The sequence below is a fragment of the Centropristis striata genome, chromosome 23, assembly GCF_030273125.1.
Source record: "Centropristis striata isolate RG_2023a ecotype Rhode Island chromosome 23, C.striata_1.0, whole genome shotgun sequence".
NCBI classification, from domain to species: domain Eukaryota; kingdom Metazoa; phylum Chordata; class Actinopteri; order Perciformes; family Serranidae; genus Centropristis; species Centropristis striata.
This window is the reverse complement of record NC_081539.1, coordinates 3716768-3733808: the sequence shown is the minus strand read 5'-3', so window position 1 is coordinate 3733808 and position 17041 is coordinate 3716768. Positions and strand designations below refer to the sequence as shown.

Below are 17041 nucleotides of genomic sequence, written 5' to 3'. Positions count from 1 at the left end.
AGTGGGACTCTATTTTATTTGTGTCTTGTGTGTTTAGCGCAACAATTTTGGTCTTATTGTGTTTTGTTTTTTTGTCATTTTGTGTCTTTTTTGGTCATTTTGTGTCTTTTCTTGGTCATTTTGTGTCTTTTTCTAATAATTTTGTGTGTTTTTAAGTAATTTTGTGTATTTTTGTTGGTCATTTTGTGTCTTTTTAAAGTAATTTAGTGTTTTTTCAGTAATTTTGTGTCTTTTTTAGTAATTTTGTGTCTTTTTTGATCATTTTGTGTATTTTTTTGGTAATTTTGTGTCTTTTTTTAGTAATTTTCTGTCTTTTTTGGTAATTTTTTGTCTTTTTCTAATACTTCTGTGTCTTTTTTAGTAATCTTGTGTATTTTTTTGGGCCATTTTGTGTCTTTTTTTTTGTCATTTTGTGTCTTTTTTTGGTCATTTTGTGTCTTTTTTCGGTCATTTTGATACTGCCTCCAGCAGCCCCCAGGTAATTTGAGTTTGAGACCCCTGGTATAGAGGGTCATAGTCTACTATTATAGTGAACTTTAAATGTCTTAATGCTTATAATTTCCACACATGGCAACAGGCAACAAACCCCAAAAACTTCCAAAAAATGCTTTTTATAAAATTCTTCAGATTATGTTTATTTAGTCTATTTTAGGACAGGGGAAAAAAAAACCCCACTCCAAACATTTTTTTCCTTACTGGCATCGTAATGTGTACCATAGAGGGTTAAATTAAAATAATATACTGTTAAGAGCTGCTCCTATGGGTGACATTCATGGTCAGAATTGAAATAGAGCTTGATTCTGGAATTCACTCAATTCACTCAGTTTAGTATGGGTTATTACTGTTTTTTGTAACTTAATTTTCTTTTCTTTTTTATTGTTATTATATTTTTATTTATTTATTTATTTATCTTTTCCTCATATTTAATGTTTTTATTATTATTATTGTCGTTCTTGTTATCTATTTTTTACTATTTTTATTTTATTTTTTTCTCTCCTTTCTTTTTTTATTATTCCTTTATTTTTGTATTATTATAATTATTACTATTATTATTCTTTTTCTTCCCAATCTTGTCCATGGGGAGGGGGTTTAATACCTAATGTTAATTGTACTGATTCTAAAAATGTGCTACTTTTACTTTAAATTTCAATGAATAAATTGTACACTGTTTTTGCACAACTAAAGATTATTACAAAGGTTATTTTCGGATGAAAGCTGCCGTCTCCGATCTTCCCCACGGGACGTGAACGCAGCTTGTGTTGAACAGCAGGATGAGCAGCATCAGGACCAGAGTGGAGATCTAGCTCTGGATCCATTAACAGCATCATCATCATACCTGAGACACACACACACCTGACAGGTTGGTAACATGCCGACACACTCACACACTGCGTGTTCTCTCAATATGCACCTTTGTGTAGCTGTGTGTGTGTGTGTGTTGCTGCAGCTTGCTGTGTGTTGTGGTGTACCCGCAGCTGCCATGCTGCAGCGCTACAGGTACCCGAGCTGCCTGCACACACACACAATGACCTTCACCAGATCGCTCTTTCTGCAGACACAATGTTGTTTATTATTATCCGCTGCTGGTCTGATCGGGTTTTATTTACCGAGCACATGATGAAGAACGAGGCTGGATATAGTGCAGCTTGGCCCGCATGTCCCAAAATGTCTCCTTATCGACGTCCTAGAGCCGAATTGGTCCAAAAAAGGGTTTGCAAATTCTTTATTTACCATATTTAAAGCCATTAGCATTGTTAGCCTGCAACCTATAAACCCCTATGAGATGTACAGAAGCCCACCAAAGTTTTTACTTCCAAAAACACTTAAAGGTACAATGTGTAAGATTTATTGGTATCAGCGAGCTTAAAAAAACCCTGTAGATTTTACAGTGAAAAACTGCCTACTGTAATAATAATAATAATAATAATAATACATTTTATATATTGCACTTTTCAGGGTACTCAAGGACGCATAAAGTAATATAAGACATAAACAGTCATGATTTCTTATATCATCATCATAATCAATTAGTATTATTATTGTTATTATGTCCAGATGGCCACAAATCTTTCTGTTCTTCTGTGAAAATATGTCGTCTAAAAACATATTCCTCATCCATAAATGCCGGTCGATTGGTTCCGAGAGTTCAAAGTCGGATCAGCAATAAAATGATCCGTGCTGTTTTCATCAAGATCTCTTCCGTCACTTACTGCTGAGCTCCTCCGCTATAGTCGTCTTCCACCATGATTTTAAAGTTCTGGAAAAGTCCAATGTTGCATTGCATGTATTCTCATTTTGTGTCCTTTTTTGGTCATTTTTTAGTCATTTAGTGTCTTTTTGTGTCTATTTTTGGTCATTTTGTGTCTTTTTTTGGTGACGATTTCAAAGTTCTGGAAAAGTCCCATGATGCATTGCGACACTCCCACATGTATTCTGATGCATTTCATTGGCCAAGAGACCGAAAATAGGTGGAAAAAAATACAAATACTACAAAATCACATATCCGCTTTCCCGGCTTTAATGGTAGAATAACACAACATCGCTCCCAGTTTTAATGGTAGAAATGCGATAATGCTTTCCTGGCTTAAATGGGTTAAAGTGAGAAAATAATTGTCAAAAGTATTCAAAAACGAGATAGCCAAACCAAAATAGGCTCAGACCCCAGAGGGTTAATTCTGCTCCTCTTTCCCTTTCCTTCCACCTCCCTCAGACCTACTGAAACCCTTCTCAGACAGCAGAAGAAGAGCCAGGGAGGAAGGATGGACTCCATCTCTATGATGGGCAGCAGCAGGAGCCCAGTGTTCCTCACGGCGCCGTCCTCCCGCCACCTCCGCCACGCCCAGGCCTGCTTCCTGCCCAACAGCACCAAGAGTAGAGTCGGGGGCCCGGAGTCGGCCTGCTGTCTGCCCGGCCAGCCCACCGTGGCCATCCTGGGCTCCGGGGACTTCTCCAAGTGCCTGACCATCCGCCTGCTGCGCTGTGGCTTCCACGTGGTGGTGGGCAGCCGCCATCCCAAACTGGCGGCCCAGTCGTTCCCTCATGTGGTGGATGTGACGCACCACGAGGACGCGGTGGGGAAGGCCGCCATCGTGTTCCTGGCAATACGCCGAGAGCACTACTCTGTCCTGTGGGACCTCAAGCATCTACTGGAAGGTACACAACACTTAACACTTATTATTCAACTTATTCTGACTTCTTCCTTACTACTACTACTACTTCTTCTTCCATACATACTATTATTACAGTCCAATACCTGGAATGAGGCGGGTCTAATTTGAATATGAGCCGTCCTGAGCGGTCTTTTGTCTGGACTTTTTTTGTCCCTGTAGAAGAGCAGGGCTGTTTTTCTCCCCTGAAAAAAGCCTGGTTGCTGATTGGATAGAACGCTAAGCAGGATGTGACGTAGTACTCGACGCCACAACAACACGCGCCATTTGTAAAAGACGGCGAGGCAGTGTTGCCAACTTAGCGACTTTGATGCTATTTTTAGGAAACTTTTCAGACCCCCTTAGCAACTATTTTTTTTAAAAAAGCAACTGCCGACAAATCCAGCGACTTTTTCTGGTGTTATTGGAGACTTTTGGAGACTCTTAGTGTAAGAACGAGTCTCCGAAAGTCGAAGCAGCCCAGTCCTCCTGCAGCAGTCTCTCCCAGCTGCAGTCACAGAGCCGGAGGGTATGTTAACCCCTTAGCGTCCAGTCCCTGTAAATTGCTAACAGGCTAACAGTTAGCTCTGTAGCAGTACAGTGTGTATGTGCTAACAGGCTAACAGTTAGCTCTGTAGCAGTACAGTGTGTATGTGCTAACAGGCTAACAGTTAGCTCTGTAGCAGTACAGTGTGTATGTGCTAACAGGCTAACAGTTAGCTCTGTAGCAGTACAGTGTGTATGTGCTAACAGGCTAACAGTTAGCTCTGTAGCAGTACAGTGTGTATGTGCTAACAGGCTAACAGTTAGCTCTGTAGCAGTACAGTGTGTATGTGCTGCTGCTGCAGGAGGTGTTCACTTAGCGATCTCTGTTTGTTTACAACAAGCACCAGACACTCTGTGCACAGTTAGTGATGCCGGTTAATTCACGATCACAAATGTTTATGATCAGACGCTGTGCGTAATTAGCCATGCTGCTTTGTTTATGATCAGCTGCTGACAGTTAGCGATCTATACAGAGTGCAACAATCTCCTCACTCAAGACTGTATGACAAACGGTTCACTAGTTATGATAATTCGGCTAATAATAATGAAAGTGACTGATACATGTGCAACGAATGATGAACTATAATTTTAAGGCATCACATTCATACAACATGCTGCAAGCAATATATTTATTTTGGAGCCAGAAGCAACACCAAGGAGGGTTTACTGTCCAGTAGACTCATTTAGCTGCTGCTGGTTGTAGCTGACAGCTAGTTAATGTTCTTTAACTTTAATAATAATGTGTGTTTATCTTGTGTTACTGTAGGAAAGATCCTGGTGGATGTGAGCAACAACAGAAGGGTGAACCAGTATCCAGAGTCCAACGCTGAGTATCTGGCCTCGCTGCTGCCAGACTCCATCACCGTCAAAGGCTTCAACGTCATCTCAGCCTGGTCCATGCAGCAGAGCTGCCCCGAGGACGCCAGCACACAGGTACACAACAGCTTTTAGACTTCACTCACTGGCGAGCTTTTTATAGATATTCCACAGGGCTTTCACAATGAAAAATCAACACATGTTATGAGTTGATTGTTCAGTTGTTCCCGAAATGGCTCAGTTATCATTACAATTCTAATTCTTTCTTTTTGGGTCATTTTGTGTCTTTTTTTAAAGTAATTTTGTGTCTTTTTTGGTCATTTTTTAGTCTTTTTTAATAATTTTGTGTCACAACGTCAGCAGCTGATCATAAACAAACCAGCATGGCTAGTTATGCATAGCGGCTGATCATAAACAAACCAGCATGGCTAATTATGCATAGCATCTGATCATAAACAAACCAGCATGGCATGTTATGCATAGCGGCTGATCATAAACAAACCAGCATGGCTAATTATGCATAGCGGCTGATCATAAACAAACCAGCATGGCTAGTTATGCATAGCGGCTGATCATAAACAAACCAGCATGGCTAATTATGCATAGCATCTGATCATAAACAAACCAGCATGGCATGTTATGCATAGCGGCTGATCATAAACAAACCAGCATGGCTAATTATGCGTAGCGGCTGATCATAAACAAACCAGCATGGTTAATTATGCATAGTGGCTGATCATAAACAAACCAGCATGGCTAATTATGCATAGCGGCTGATCATAAACAAACCAGCATGGCTAATTATGCATAGCGGCTGATCATAAACAAACCAGCATGGTTAATTATGCATAGCGGCTGATCATAAACAAACCAGCATGGCTAATTATGCATAGTGGCTGATCATAAACAAACCAGCATGGCTAATTATGCATAGCGGCTGATCATAAACAAACCAGCATGGCTAATTATGCATAGCGGCTGATCATAAACAAACCAGCATGGCTAATTATGCATAGCATCTGATCATAAACAAACAAGCATGGCTAATTATGCATAGCGGCTGATCATAGACAAACCAGCATGGCTAATTATGCATAGCGGCTGATCATAAACAAACCAGCATGGCTAATTATGCACAACATCAGCCACTGATCATAAACAAACCAGCATGGCTAATTATGCATAGCGGCTGATGATAAACAAACCAGCATGGCTAATTATGCATAGCGGCTGATCATAAACAAACCAGCATGGCTAATTATGCATAGCGGCTGATGATAAACAAACCAGCATGGCTAATTATGCATAGCGGCTGATCATAAACAAACCAGCATGGCTAATTATACACAATGTCCGCTGCTGATCATAAACAAACCAGCGTGGCTAATTATGCATAGCGGCTGGTCATAAACAAACCAGCACGGCTAATTATGCATAGTGGCTGATCATAAACAAACCAGCATGGCTAATTATGCATAGGGGCTGATCATAAACAAACCAGCATGGCTAATTATGCATAGGGGCTGATCATAAACAAACCAGCATGGCTAATTATGCATAGCGGCTGATCATAATCAAACCAGCATGGCTAATTATGCATAGTGGCTGATCATAATCAAACCAGCATGGCTAATTATGCATAGGGGCTGATCATAAACAAACCAGCATGGCTAATTATGCATAGCGGCTGATCATAATCAAACCAGCATGGCTAATTATGCACAGTGGCTGATCATAAACAAACCAGCATGGCTAATTATGCATAGGGGCTGATCATAAACAAACCAGCATGGCTAATTATGCATAGGGGCTGATCATAAACAAACCAGCATGGCTAATTATGCATAGCGGCTGATCATAAACAAACCAGCATGGCTAATTATGTATAGCGGCTGATCATAAACAAACCAGCATGGCTAATTATGCATAGCGGCTGATCATAATCAAACCAGCATGGCTAATTATGCATAGTGGCTGATCATAAACAAACCAGCATGGCTAATTATGCATATGGGCTGATCATAAACAAACCAGCATGGCTAATTATGCATAGCGGCTGATCATAAACAAACCAGCATGGCTAATTATACACAATGTCCGCTGCTGATCATAAACAAACCAGCGTGGCTAATTATGCATAGCGGCTGATCATAAACAAACCAGCATGCCTAATTATGCACAACATCAGCCGCTGATCATAAACAAACCAGCAAGGCCAGTTATGGACAGTGCCTCGGCTGATCATAAAAATCGTGAATGTGAATTAACCGGCATCGCTAACTGTGCACAGAGTGTATTCAGAAATCCTTTAGAGATGACAACTGGAACAACCAAGGTTATAACTCAACTACTTTTATCTAGAACAGTCAGTTGAAAGAACGAAACACGTTGTTGTTGGGTTTTTTTTTTTTTTACTTTTCTTGGAAGTAAAGTACTTTTTGACATCCAGTGAGAGGGTAACAGCTGGGGAATTAGCCAACATGTTATTCTATCTCTCAACGCTGTCCGTTTCCACTGTCTGACCAGTCTTTTTCTCCCTAATCCTGCCTCTGTAGGTCTTCATCTGCAGCGACTCGGTGGAGGCTCGACAGCAGATTATGGAATTAGCCCGCCAACTCAACTTCCTGCCAGTGGATATGGGCACCCTGTCTTCCTCGCGGGATATCGAGAACATTCCCATACAGTTATTTCCCGGCTGGAAGGGCCCCGTTCTAGCCGCCGTGGCCCTCTCCATCTTCTTTTTTGCCTACTCTTTTGTACGTGATATCATCCACCCCTATGTGAAATACAAGCAGAGTGACTTCTACAAGATCCCCATAGAGATGGTGAACCGGACACTTCCCACTGTGGCCATCACTCTCTTGGCGCTGGTGTACCTAGCGGGCCAGCTGGCAGCAGCCCACCAGCTCTACTACGGTACAAAGTACAGGCACTTCCCCCACTGGCTGGAGGGCTGGCTGCAGAGCCGCAAACAGCTGGGCCTGCTCAGCTTCTTCCTGGCTGCCGTCCATGTGGTCTACAGCCTCTGTCTGCCCATGAGGAGGTCTGAGAGGTACCTGGTGCTCAACACCGCCTACCAGCAGGTCAGTGGGATGGAAGAGCTGACACACACTCATACATACTAATACACGGCATCAGGCAATGCAGAAATATTCAAATAAAATAGGGTTTTTTTGGGTTTTTTTTGCCTTAAACTGAACCGAATTGCTTAATCATTTATCGGGCGAAGAACTGTATTTGGTAACTTCAGTGGATATCAAAATGGGGACCCCATGTCTCTCTGTTTGGTCGTAGAACCACATGGATTTCCAGAAAAAAGTTGCAAATTTACTAGATTAAAGTGGCAAATCTATGCGAAAAAAGGCGCAGATTTATGAGAAAAAAGTGGGGAAAAAAGCCTTTTTTCTCGCAGATTCACCACTTTAAATCTCATAAATCTGCACATTTTTTTCTCGTAGATTTGCCACTTTAATCTCGTAAACTTTTTTCTCAAAATATTACCCCCCTCCCCCGGGTCCGTATGTTTTTTTATACACATTCTGACTGTATGTAATATCCTCCAATATTCTCTAAGGTTGAAATTTGCAAGTATTTCAATGAGCCCTATTAAGGGTTAAAGTTTGCCTCCCTAATCCTGTCATTCATTTCTATGGTCATAAATTCTGCTCATGCAAACATCTGTGGAGGCTTATTGAATACTACTGAAGTGCAATTTTTTACTATACTGACAACATGAAAGCTTTAAGGTGAGTTTTTGTGCTCACATGCCACATAATCCTGAATGTATGTGTTTAACCCTCTATGGTACGGTGTTGCCCCATTTTTGTCCTGTCAGATTTCTACAATGCATGTTTTTGAGTGATGCAATACTTTAAAAAAGAGGGAAGAGTATAGGGAACCAATAGCAATGCTTTAATTTGTCACATGACCTCCAGGCGGCCATATTGGAACACTATTTTGCAGACTTTTCCAAAGGAAACAGTTAAAAAAAACCACTCAAAACATCATTTTCTGGCCCTTTTCCATCTGGAAAAAAATATATTCCTACTGATAATTGAGTAAACCTTCATTTTTGATAGTTTCATACACTTAGACTGTTGAAGACATTCATTTCAATGGATCGTTGGTTCAATGGTTCAATGTTTCCTACAGGCAACATTCAGACCAGAAACCGGTTAAAAAAGTTCCTTTTATAATGTTTTTAAATTTAAAATGTTATGTATTGTTCCCTGTTGAAGCTACTGAATCTTTACACATGTTTATTAAATAAATTATGTCAAAATTAATTTTAAAAACTTTATTTTTCACTTGTGCACCATTATGGTACAATGTTGCTACGGGCAACAAACCCCAAAAACATCCAAATAAAAATAATTATACACTTCTTCAGATTATGTTTATTTAGTCTATTTTAAGACAAAAAACATCCTAACTGACATCATAATGCGTACCATAGAGCAGCTATTCTCAACCTTGGGGTCCCGACCCCAGTTGGGGTCGCGAGATGATTTCTGGGGGTCGCCAAATCATTTTGGAAGTCAGCTCATTTTGGTAATTTTGTGTCTTTTTTTAGTCATTTTGTGTCTTTTTTTGGTCATTTTGTTTCTTTTTTGGGCCATTTTGTGTCTTTTTTTTTTTGTCATTTTGTGTCTTTTTTGGTCAATTTTTGATCATTTTGTGTCATTTTGTGGTCAATTAATTCTGTTTTGGGTAATTTTGTGTCTTTTTTGGTCCATTTTTGATCATTTTGTGTCATTTTGTGGTCAATTAATTCTCTTTTGGGTAATTTTGTGTCTTTTTTTTTTCATTTTGTGTCTTTTTTGGTAAATTTTTGATGATTTTGTGTCATTTTGTGCTCAATTAATTCTGTTTTGGGCCATTTTGTGTCTTTTTTTTTGTCATTTTGTGTCTTTTTTGGTAAATTTTTGATCATTTTGTGTCATTTTGTGGTCAAGTAATTCTGTTTTGGGTAATTTTGTGTCTTTTCTGACAAATCCCAAAGTAGCTCAGGAGGTCAGAATGGACCTTTAAACTTATAGCAAAGGACTTAAAATTAAAATTAACAATAAAATATATAAAAAAATACATAAATGCAAAGACAGAGAGATGTTTTAGTTGTTGTCTGCTTCATTATTTGTGAGTTTGTCTGATCTGAACTGTGAGATTCTGATTCTGTTCAGTGAGACAACATGATGTTAAATTGGGGGTCGCGACTCAAAAAGGTTGAGAACTACTGCCATAGAGGATTAATCAAATTAAATCTATCCTGTGAAACCTGTCAGGCTGCTCTGCAGGTTAATGTGGCCATTGCATGAAACTAAAGAGGAAGGTGATGACTGTGAGGAGTGTTGCTGTGTGTCGGCAGGTCCATGCTAACGTGGAGAACGCGTGGAACGAGGAGGAGGTGTGGAGGGTGGAGATGTACATCTCCTTCGGCATCATGAGTCTGGGGCTGCTGTCGCTGCTCGCCATCACCTCCATCCCCTCCGTCCACAGCACGCTCAACTGGAGGGAGTTCAGCTTCATACAGGTAAACACACACACAGCCACAGCTCAGACTAGCAGAATATTGTGGAAAAAGGTCAATATTTTTTGTCCATTGTTTCAGAAACTCGTACATTATATAGATTCATGACACACAGAGTGAAATATTTCAAGTCTGTTTTTCACTTTTGTTTAAATTTTTAGTTGGTTTTGTCTGTTGTTTTCTGGAAGCTTATGGGTGCTGACCTCTTTTTGTTCTATAGAGGTTTTTTAAGCCAAGAGTTTGGTAATTAATTTATTTTACTTTGTATATTGTATTGCCTAATTGTCAGCCCTCATATAGCCTCCTTTTGTTAAAGTTTGTTGTACAATAGCACTCTCTTACTGGTTTAACCCTCTGAAGCACCGGAGCACGACTTCTTCATGACGTCAAAAAAGACACAAAATAACCAAAAAAGACAAAATGACCAAAAAAAAAGACCAAAAAAGACACAAAATGACAAAAAAAGACAGAAGACACAAAATGACAAAAAAAAAGAGACAAAATGACAAAAAAAAGAGACAAATTGACAAAAAATGACAAAAAGACACTTTTTTTCTAGTCATTTTGTGTCTTTTTTTAGTCATTTTGTGTCTTTTTTGGTCATTTTGTCTTTTTTGGTCATTTTGTGTCTGTTGTTGTCTTTTTTTAGTTTTTTTGTGTCTTTTTTGGTCATTTTGTCTTTTTGTGTGTCTTTTTTTGGTCATTTTGTGTCTTTTTTTGACGTCATGAAGAAGTGGTGCTCCGGTGCTTCCGTAGCCTCCAGAAGGTTAAAACAAACCCCTGATTGAACCAGAACTGCCCAGTGTTGCGTTCCACCTCATATCTATTCCTTTTTACATGTTCCAGCTCTCTAAATGGATCCTAAATCCTAATAACCTCCTGTTAGTCCCTGTAGTGTCTGTTAGCAGGGAGAGCTAGTGGAGCTGGTCTGATGCTAGCAGCTGGTCCTGTGTGACTATAAAGCCTGTCCCCTCTCTGCTCCAGTCCACGCTGGGCTACATCGCCCTGCTCATCGCCACGCTGCACGGCCTGCTGTTCGGCTGGAAGCGTGCGTTCGAGGAGGACGCGTACCGCTTCTACCTGCCGCCCAGCTTCGTGGTGTCCCTGGCGCTGCCGCTGGTGGTGGTCCTGGGGAAGCTGCTGATGCTGCTGCCCTGCGTGGCCCGCCGCCTCCACATGATCCGCCGCGGCCTGGACAGCTCCCACTACTGGTGCCAGAGGCTGGAGCCGGTGGGCTCGGCCGCACACGTCTCCCCGGAGAGGGTCACCATCATGTGACCACACACACACACACACACACACACACACACACAGCCAGTGGCGGTTCTAGACCAGGTTCACTGGGGGGGCCGGTGTTTAATCAGAGGGGCTCATTAGCACATTTAAAAATGGCAGAGATGATATTTAAAGCATTTAAAATCTTTATTTTATCTCATTTAAACATCTCATTTAAGTGTATTTGGAAGATACAAATACATTGATTTAAATAATGAGACTCACCAACAATAACAGGTTTTTTTGTATGAAAATGACATTTCTGATTTTTGTGCACAATCACTTTTTTATTTTGAAAGTGCAATACAGTCAGAATATATATTTACATACATATATATATTTATATACATATATATATATATATATATATATATATATATATACACTGTATATATATATATGTATATATACATGTATATACTCACGAACAATAGCAGATTTTTTTTGTACGACAATGGCATTTCTCATTTTTGTGCACAAACACTTTTTTATTTTGAAAGTGCAGTACAGTCAGAATATATATTTATATACATATATTTGTATGTATATATATATATATATACATACATATGTATGTATGTATATATACATATATATATACATATACATATATATACATATGCATATATATGCATATGTATAATATATGTACATATATATATATGTATAAATATATAAAATAAAATATTGTGTGTGTATGTATATATATGTATATATATACATACACACACAATATTTTATTGCACAATTAAACTATTATACAATGTAACATTCTGGGTTTCTTTTGTGTACAATGAGATATTGTTTGAACAAAAAAAGAAGGTTAGAATTGTTCCATTGTTCATCGTTATAAATTGATAATTTTATTATTAATGTGACACAGGGGCCCCTGGAGGCCCCTGGAGGCCCCTGCTGTGGCCCCTGTGTAGAACCGCCACTGCCTACAGCCATGGTTGTCTGATTACTGAAGCAAATGAATATGATTTATTCAGTGAAATGTCATCTTATTCTCTGCTGGCGTGTGAACTGTGATCTCATTAGCTGTGACTGTTCACTATAAAGCTGACATTGTATGATTTTTATGTTATCGTTTGTCTGTTTGAATTGTAAAGTGGAATATTCATCCTATCAATATCATTTACAGATACTTTGTTCCTGTCCTGGAAGACAGATACTGTTGTATTATTATGTCTTCTGTGGCTCTGGAGGAGTTTTGTCGACTCTAATAACTCTGATGTAACAGTGTTGACGAGGAGGATAATTACTACACATTTATTAAGAGAACTTTAAAACATGTTGGTGTTTATCAGGCAGGAATGGTCTAATAAAAAGAATATTTAATTGAAAGTTTGGGATCCAGTGTTTTTGACATTTGGGTATCTTTTTAACACACACACACACACACATAAAAAAATAAAATAAATAATAATAATATATATATATTATATATATATAATTTATTTAAAATATATATATATAATTTATTTTTAAAAAATGTATATATTTTTTTTAAATAAATTATATATATTTATATATTATTTATTTATTTTTTTTAAATAATATAATATATATATATAAATAATATATGTATATATATTTTTTAAATATTTAAAAAAATACATTTATTAAAAATATATATATACATATAAATATATATATATATATTAAAATAAAAACTATATATATATATATATATTATTTTTTTAAATAAATTATATACATATATATTTATTTGCATCTTCGATTTCTCCTTAATTCACCAAAAGTTAGTAGTAGATAAAGCTCATTTGCATATTTTAAACGTACAATTTCTGATGACTTGTAACTAAAGAAAAGTGTCTTAATGTAATAAATCAGCTGGGAGTATTTTTACCCTACTAACCTGCAGTGTCTCCCTTTAATTACTATTTTGCTATTTATTTTGATAGCGTTTTTGATATTTGGGTTTCTGCTGGACAGAATTTTTAACACACACATAGCACTGGTGTTGATTTTAGGTCCATTGGCGCCATCTAGTGACGCTCAGGAGGAGTTATTTGTTTCCCAGAGCTTCTGGTTAAAATTATACTTGTAATTATAAAATTGTCAAAATGTTGTTTAGAGGAAAAACTTCTTAGAAAAAACAAAGAAATTAATATTGTTCCGAAATTCAGTTCTTCTTGTTCTGGAAGAAAATGGTTGACGAAGCTTCATTGTCAATTGTGCTATTATTATTATTATTATTATTATTATTATAATATTAAATATTTTTTGTCAGTTATTTCAGAAAATGAAGCTTGTATATCATATAGATTCATTATACATAGTGAAATATTTCAAGCCTGTTTTTCTTGTAATTTTGATGATTCTGGCTTAGAGAGAATGGAAACACAAAACTCAGTGTCTCAGAAAATTAGAATATTACATAAGATTAATTTTAAAAAAAGTATATAGCCTCGAGAAATTAACGTTTTTTTTTTTAACCAATTGGATGGAAAGCTTCAAGGCATCATGGAGCTTCATCTGGCCATCACTAGCTGTTGGGTTGCTATATTTATTTTTTGATTAGCTGGTGCTAGCTGACCTGCTATATTCAACATTTTAAGACACAACTTAACCCTTTATCGGGCGAAGAACTATATTTGGTAACTTCAGTGGATATCAGAATGGATTTCTTCTTCCAGCTCATCAGCAAAGACGGTGACACCATGACATCTGACCAATCAGTATGATAATAATATAATAATATTAACTTTATTCACCTGGACCTCCAATGTAAAAATGAAACATTTAGAAAGAAAAATCTGCAAGAAACAGTCGTACAAACAGAGTTATTCTTCAGTGACTTGTACCAGGAGAACTTGACTATGACGGCATATTAGGGCCAAGTATGAATAAAAATAATAGTTATATTTCGAGAAAAAAGTTGCAAATTTACTAGATTAAAGTGGCAAATCTACAAGAAAAAAAGTCGCAGATTTAAGAGATTTAAAGGAGCAAATCTGCGCGAAAAAAGTCACAAATTTACAAGAAAAAAGTGGCAAATTTACTAGATTAAAGTGGCAAATCTACAAGAAAAAAAGTCACAGATTTACGAGAAAAAAGTGGCAAATTTACTAGATTAAAGTGGCAAATCTACAAGAAAAAAAATTGCAGATTTAAGAGATTTAAAGGAGCAAATCTGCGAGAAAAAAGTGGCAAATTTACGAGAAAAAAGTGGCAAATTTACTAGATTAAAGTGGCAAATCTACAAGAAAAAAAATTGCAGATTTAAGAGATTTAAAGGAGCAAATCTGCGAGAAAAAAGTGGCAAATTTACTAGATTAAAGTGGCAAATCTACAAGAAAAACAGTTGCAGATTTAAAAGATTTAAAGCGGCAAATGTGTGCGAAAAAAGTCGCAGATTTACGAGAAAAAAAGTGAAAAAACCTACTTTTTTTCTTGCAGATTCGCCACTTTAAATCTCATAAATCTGCACATTTTTTCTCATATATTTGCCACTTTAATCTAGTAAACTTTTTCCTCAAAATATGACCCCCCCTCCCCCCAGGTCCGTATGTTTTTTTTACACATTCTGGCTGTATGTAATATCCTCCAATATTCTCTAGGGTTGAAATTTGGAATTTGCAAGTATTTCAATGAGTGTCCTGTTAAGGGTTAAAGATAAAACGCACTGTAATGTGCTCATTAGGCTAAGATCATGTTACTGTTTACTGGACAGGAAGTAAACTTACGTGCAATTGATAAAATGGATATAGGTCCCACTATAAGTGGTCAATAAGAGGCCGTAGGGGTGTGCCATATCGTATCGTTCACGATAATATCGGTTTATTTTTTTTATGGTTAAAAAAAATGCATATCATGATATTGGCAACGTTCCTACTTCTTGATGTAGTGGTAAAAGTTGTTTTAATCATCAAAAGCTACTATTACTCCCTCTCGCTAAACACATGCAGCTGTCAAAATAAGAGCACAGTGTTAGCAGAATCCACCATATAATTTACAAGAAGACTGTCAAAATAAGATGCCTTAAATAAAACATACAAGAACCTTTATTCTCCTTTACAAAATTCATTAAAATATGCCCCCGGAACCCCTAAATGGTTATTTTTATTATTGCTGATATTCAAGAGTCAGGAGTAAAAAAAAATATTTGGCAACTGTTGAGATTTGCACTTCAAACTACATGTTAGATTTTTATTTATTTATACAGACTAAAAAAAAATCATATTTTCTATATCTTTTTAAGTATTTCCTAATATCGTCAAGAATATCGTCATCACAAAAATATCCTGAAATATCGTGATATTCTTTTAGGGCCATATCGCCCAGCCCTAAGAGGCCATGTAGGGCGGGCCATGAATTCACAGCATTCCCTGATTTCAAAAGCCTCATCTAGACCAGTAGTTCTCAACCTTTTTGAGTCGTGACCCCCAATTTAACACCCCTGTTGTCCGCGACCCCAGCTCACTGAACACAATCTCACACGCACAGTTCAGATCACCCAAAAAAGAAACCAAATTACCAAAAAAGGACACAAAATTACCAAAAAAGACACAAATGACCAAAAAAGACACAAATGACCAAAAAAAGACACACAATGACCAAAAAAGACACAAAATGACCCCAAAAAGAAACAAAATGACCAAAAAAGACACAGAATGACTAAAAAAAGACACAAAATGACCAAAAAAAGGAAACAAATTGACCAAAAAAGACACAAATTGACCACAAAATGATCAAAAAAAGACACAAAATGACCAAAAAAAACCCCACAAAATGACAAAAGAAAGACATTAAGTGACCAAAAAGACTAAAACACATTAACACATGAACACTTTAACACAGTGGAGACAGAGCTGACTTCCAAAATTATTTGGCGACCCCCAGAAATCATCTTGCGACCCCAATTGGGGTCCCGACCCCAAGGTTGAGAACAGCTGATCTAGAGCTTCAGACATTGATTTGTACCCATTTTTACCGACTGATTCTTGGTGACCTCATACTGTTACGGCTGTTTGTAACCTCATGTTGTTGTCTATAACTGGGCCAAAACCACCAAGGCTTCAAAGACCAATGACATGGCCTCAACCTTTGCATGTGTTGATAAGCGTATTGATCAGTTCCTGCTGCTTCAAACGCTTCACACAGTGACAAGACACAATCATAATAAAGTGCATTCATCTGTTTACTGAGATAAGAAAACACCTAGCCATGACTTCATATACTTAATACTTACAGTAATCACATTACTATACTCCAACTTCATCAGTAGGAGAATGTAACCAAGTACATTTACTTTATAACAACTTTGACATACTCATACTTACATATTACACACACACACACACACACACACACACACACACACACACACACACACACACACACACACACATTCTTGTACTTCTATCTTTGTGAGGACCCTCATTGTAATAATGAATTCCCTTGAAAAGTTATAATAGTTTTTGGATTTTTCATTAGTATTAGTTTTATCTTCATTGTGATTTTTTGTTTTCTAATTCAATTAGTTTTAATTAGTTTTTAGAGTGAGTTTGCCAGTTTTAGTTTAGTATTTATGTTTTTGAAATGCTTTAGTTTTTATTAGTTGTAGTTTTTTGTAATGGGGTATTTGTTGGGTGGGAGATTAAAAGAGGTCACAGTGAATTTAGCCTTCATTTCCTTTGTCTGATCCATCTTCATTATGTATGAAAAAAGTTGACAAAGACGAAAACGAAGGACATTTTCACTA

The 17041-nt window shown here is 37.3% G+C and overlaps 1 protein-coding gene across 1 annotated transcript; it reads left to right on the top strand.

Annotated features, from left to right (window-relative positions):
* Positions 1–1523: 1523 nt before the first annotated feature.
* steap2 (STEAP family member 2, metalloreductase) lies at positions 1524–11650 on the top strand. The gene is made up of 6 exons (XM_059327112.1): positions 1524–1710; positions 2711–3153; positions 4459–4625; positions 7064–7591; positions 9874–10038; positions 11020–11650. Exons 2-6 carry the CDS (start codon positions 2760–2762, stop codon positions 11311–11313), a joined length of 1548 nt encoding a protein of 515 aa, XP_059183095.1. The 5' UTR covers positions 1524–1710; positions 2711–2759; the 3' UTR covers positions 11314–11650.
* The last annotated feature ends 5391 nt before the right edge of the window (positions 11651–17041 follow it).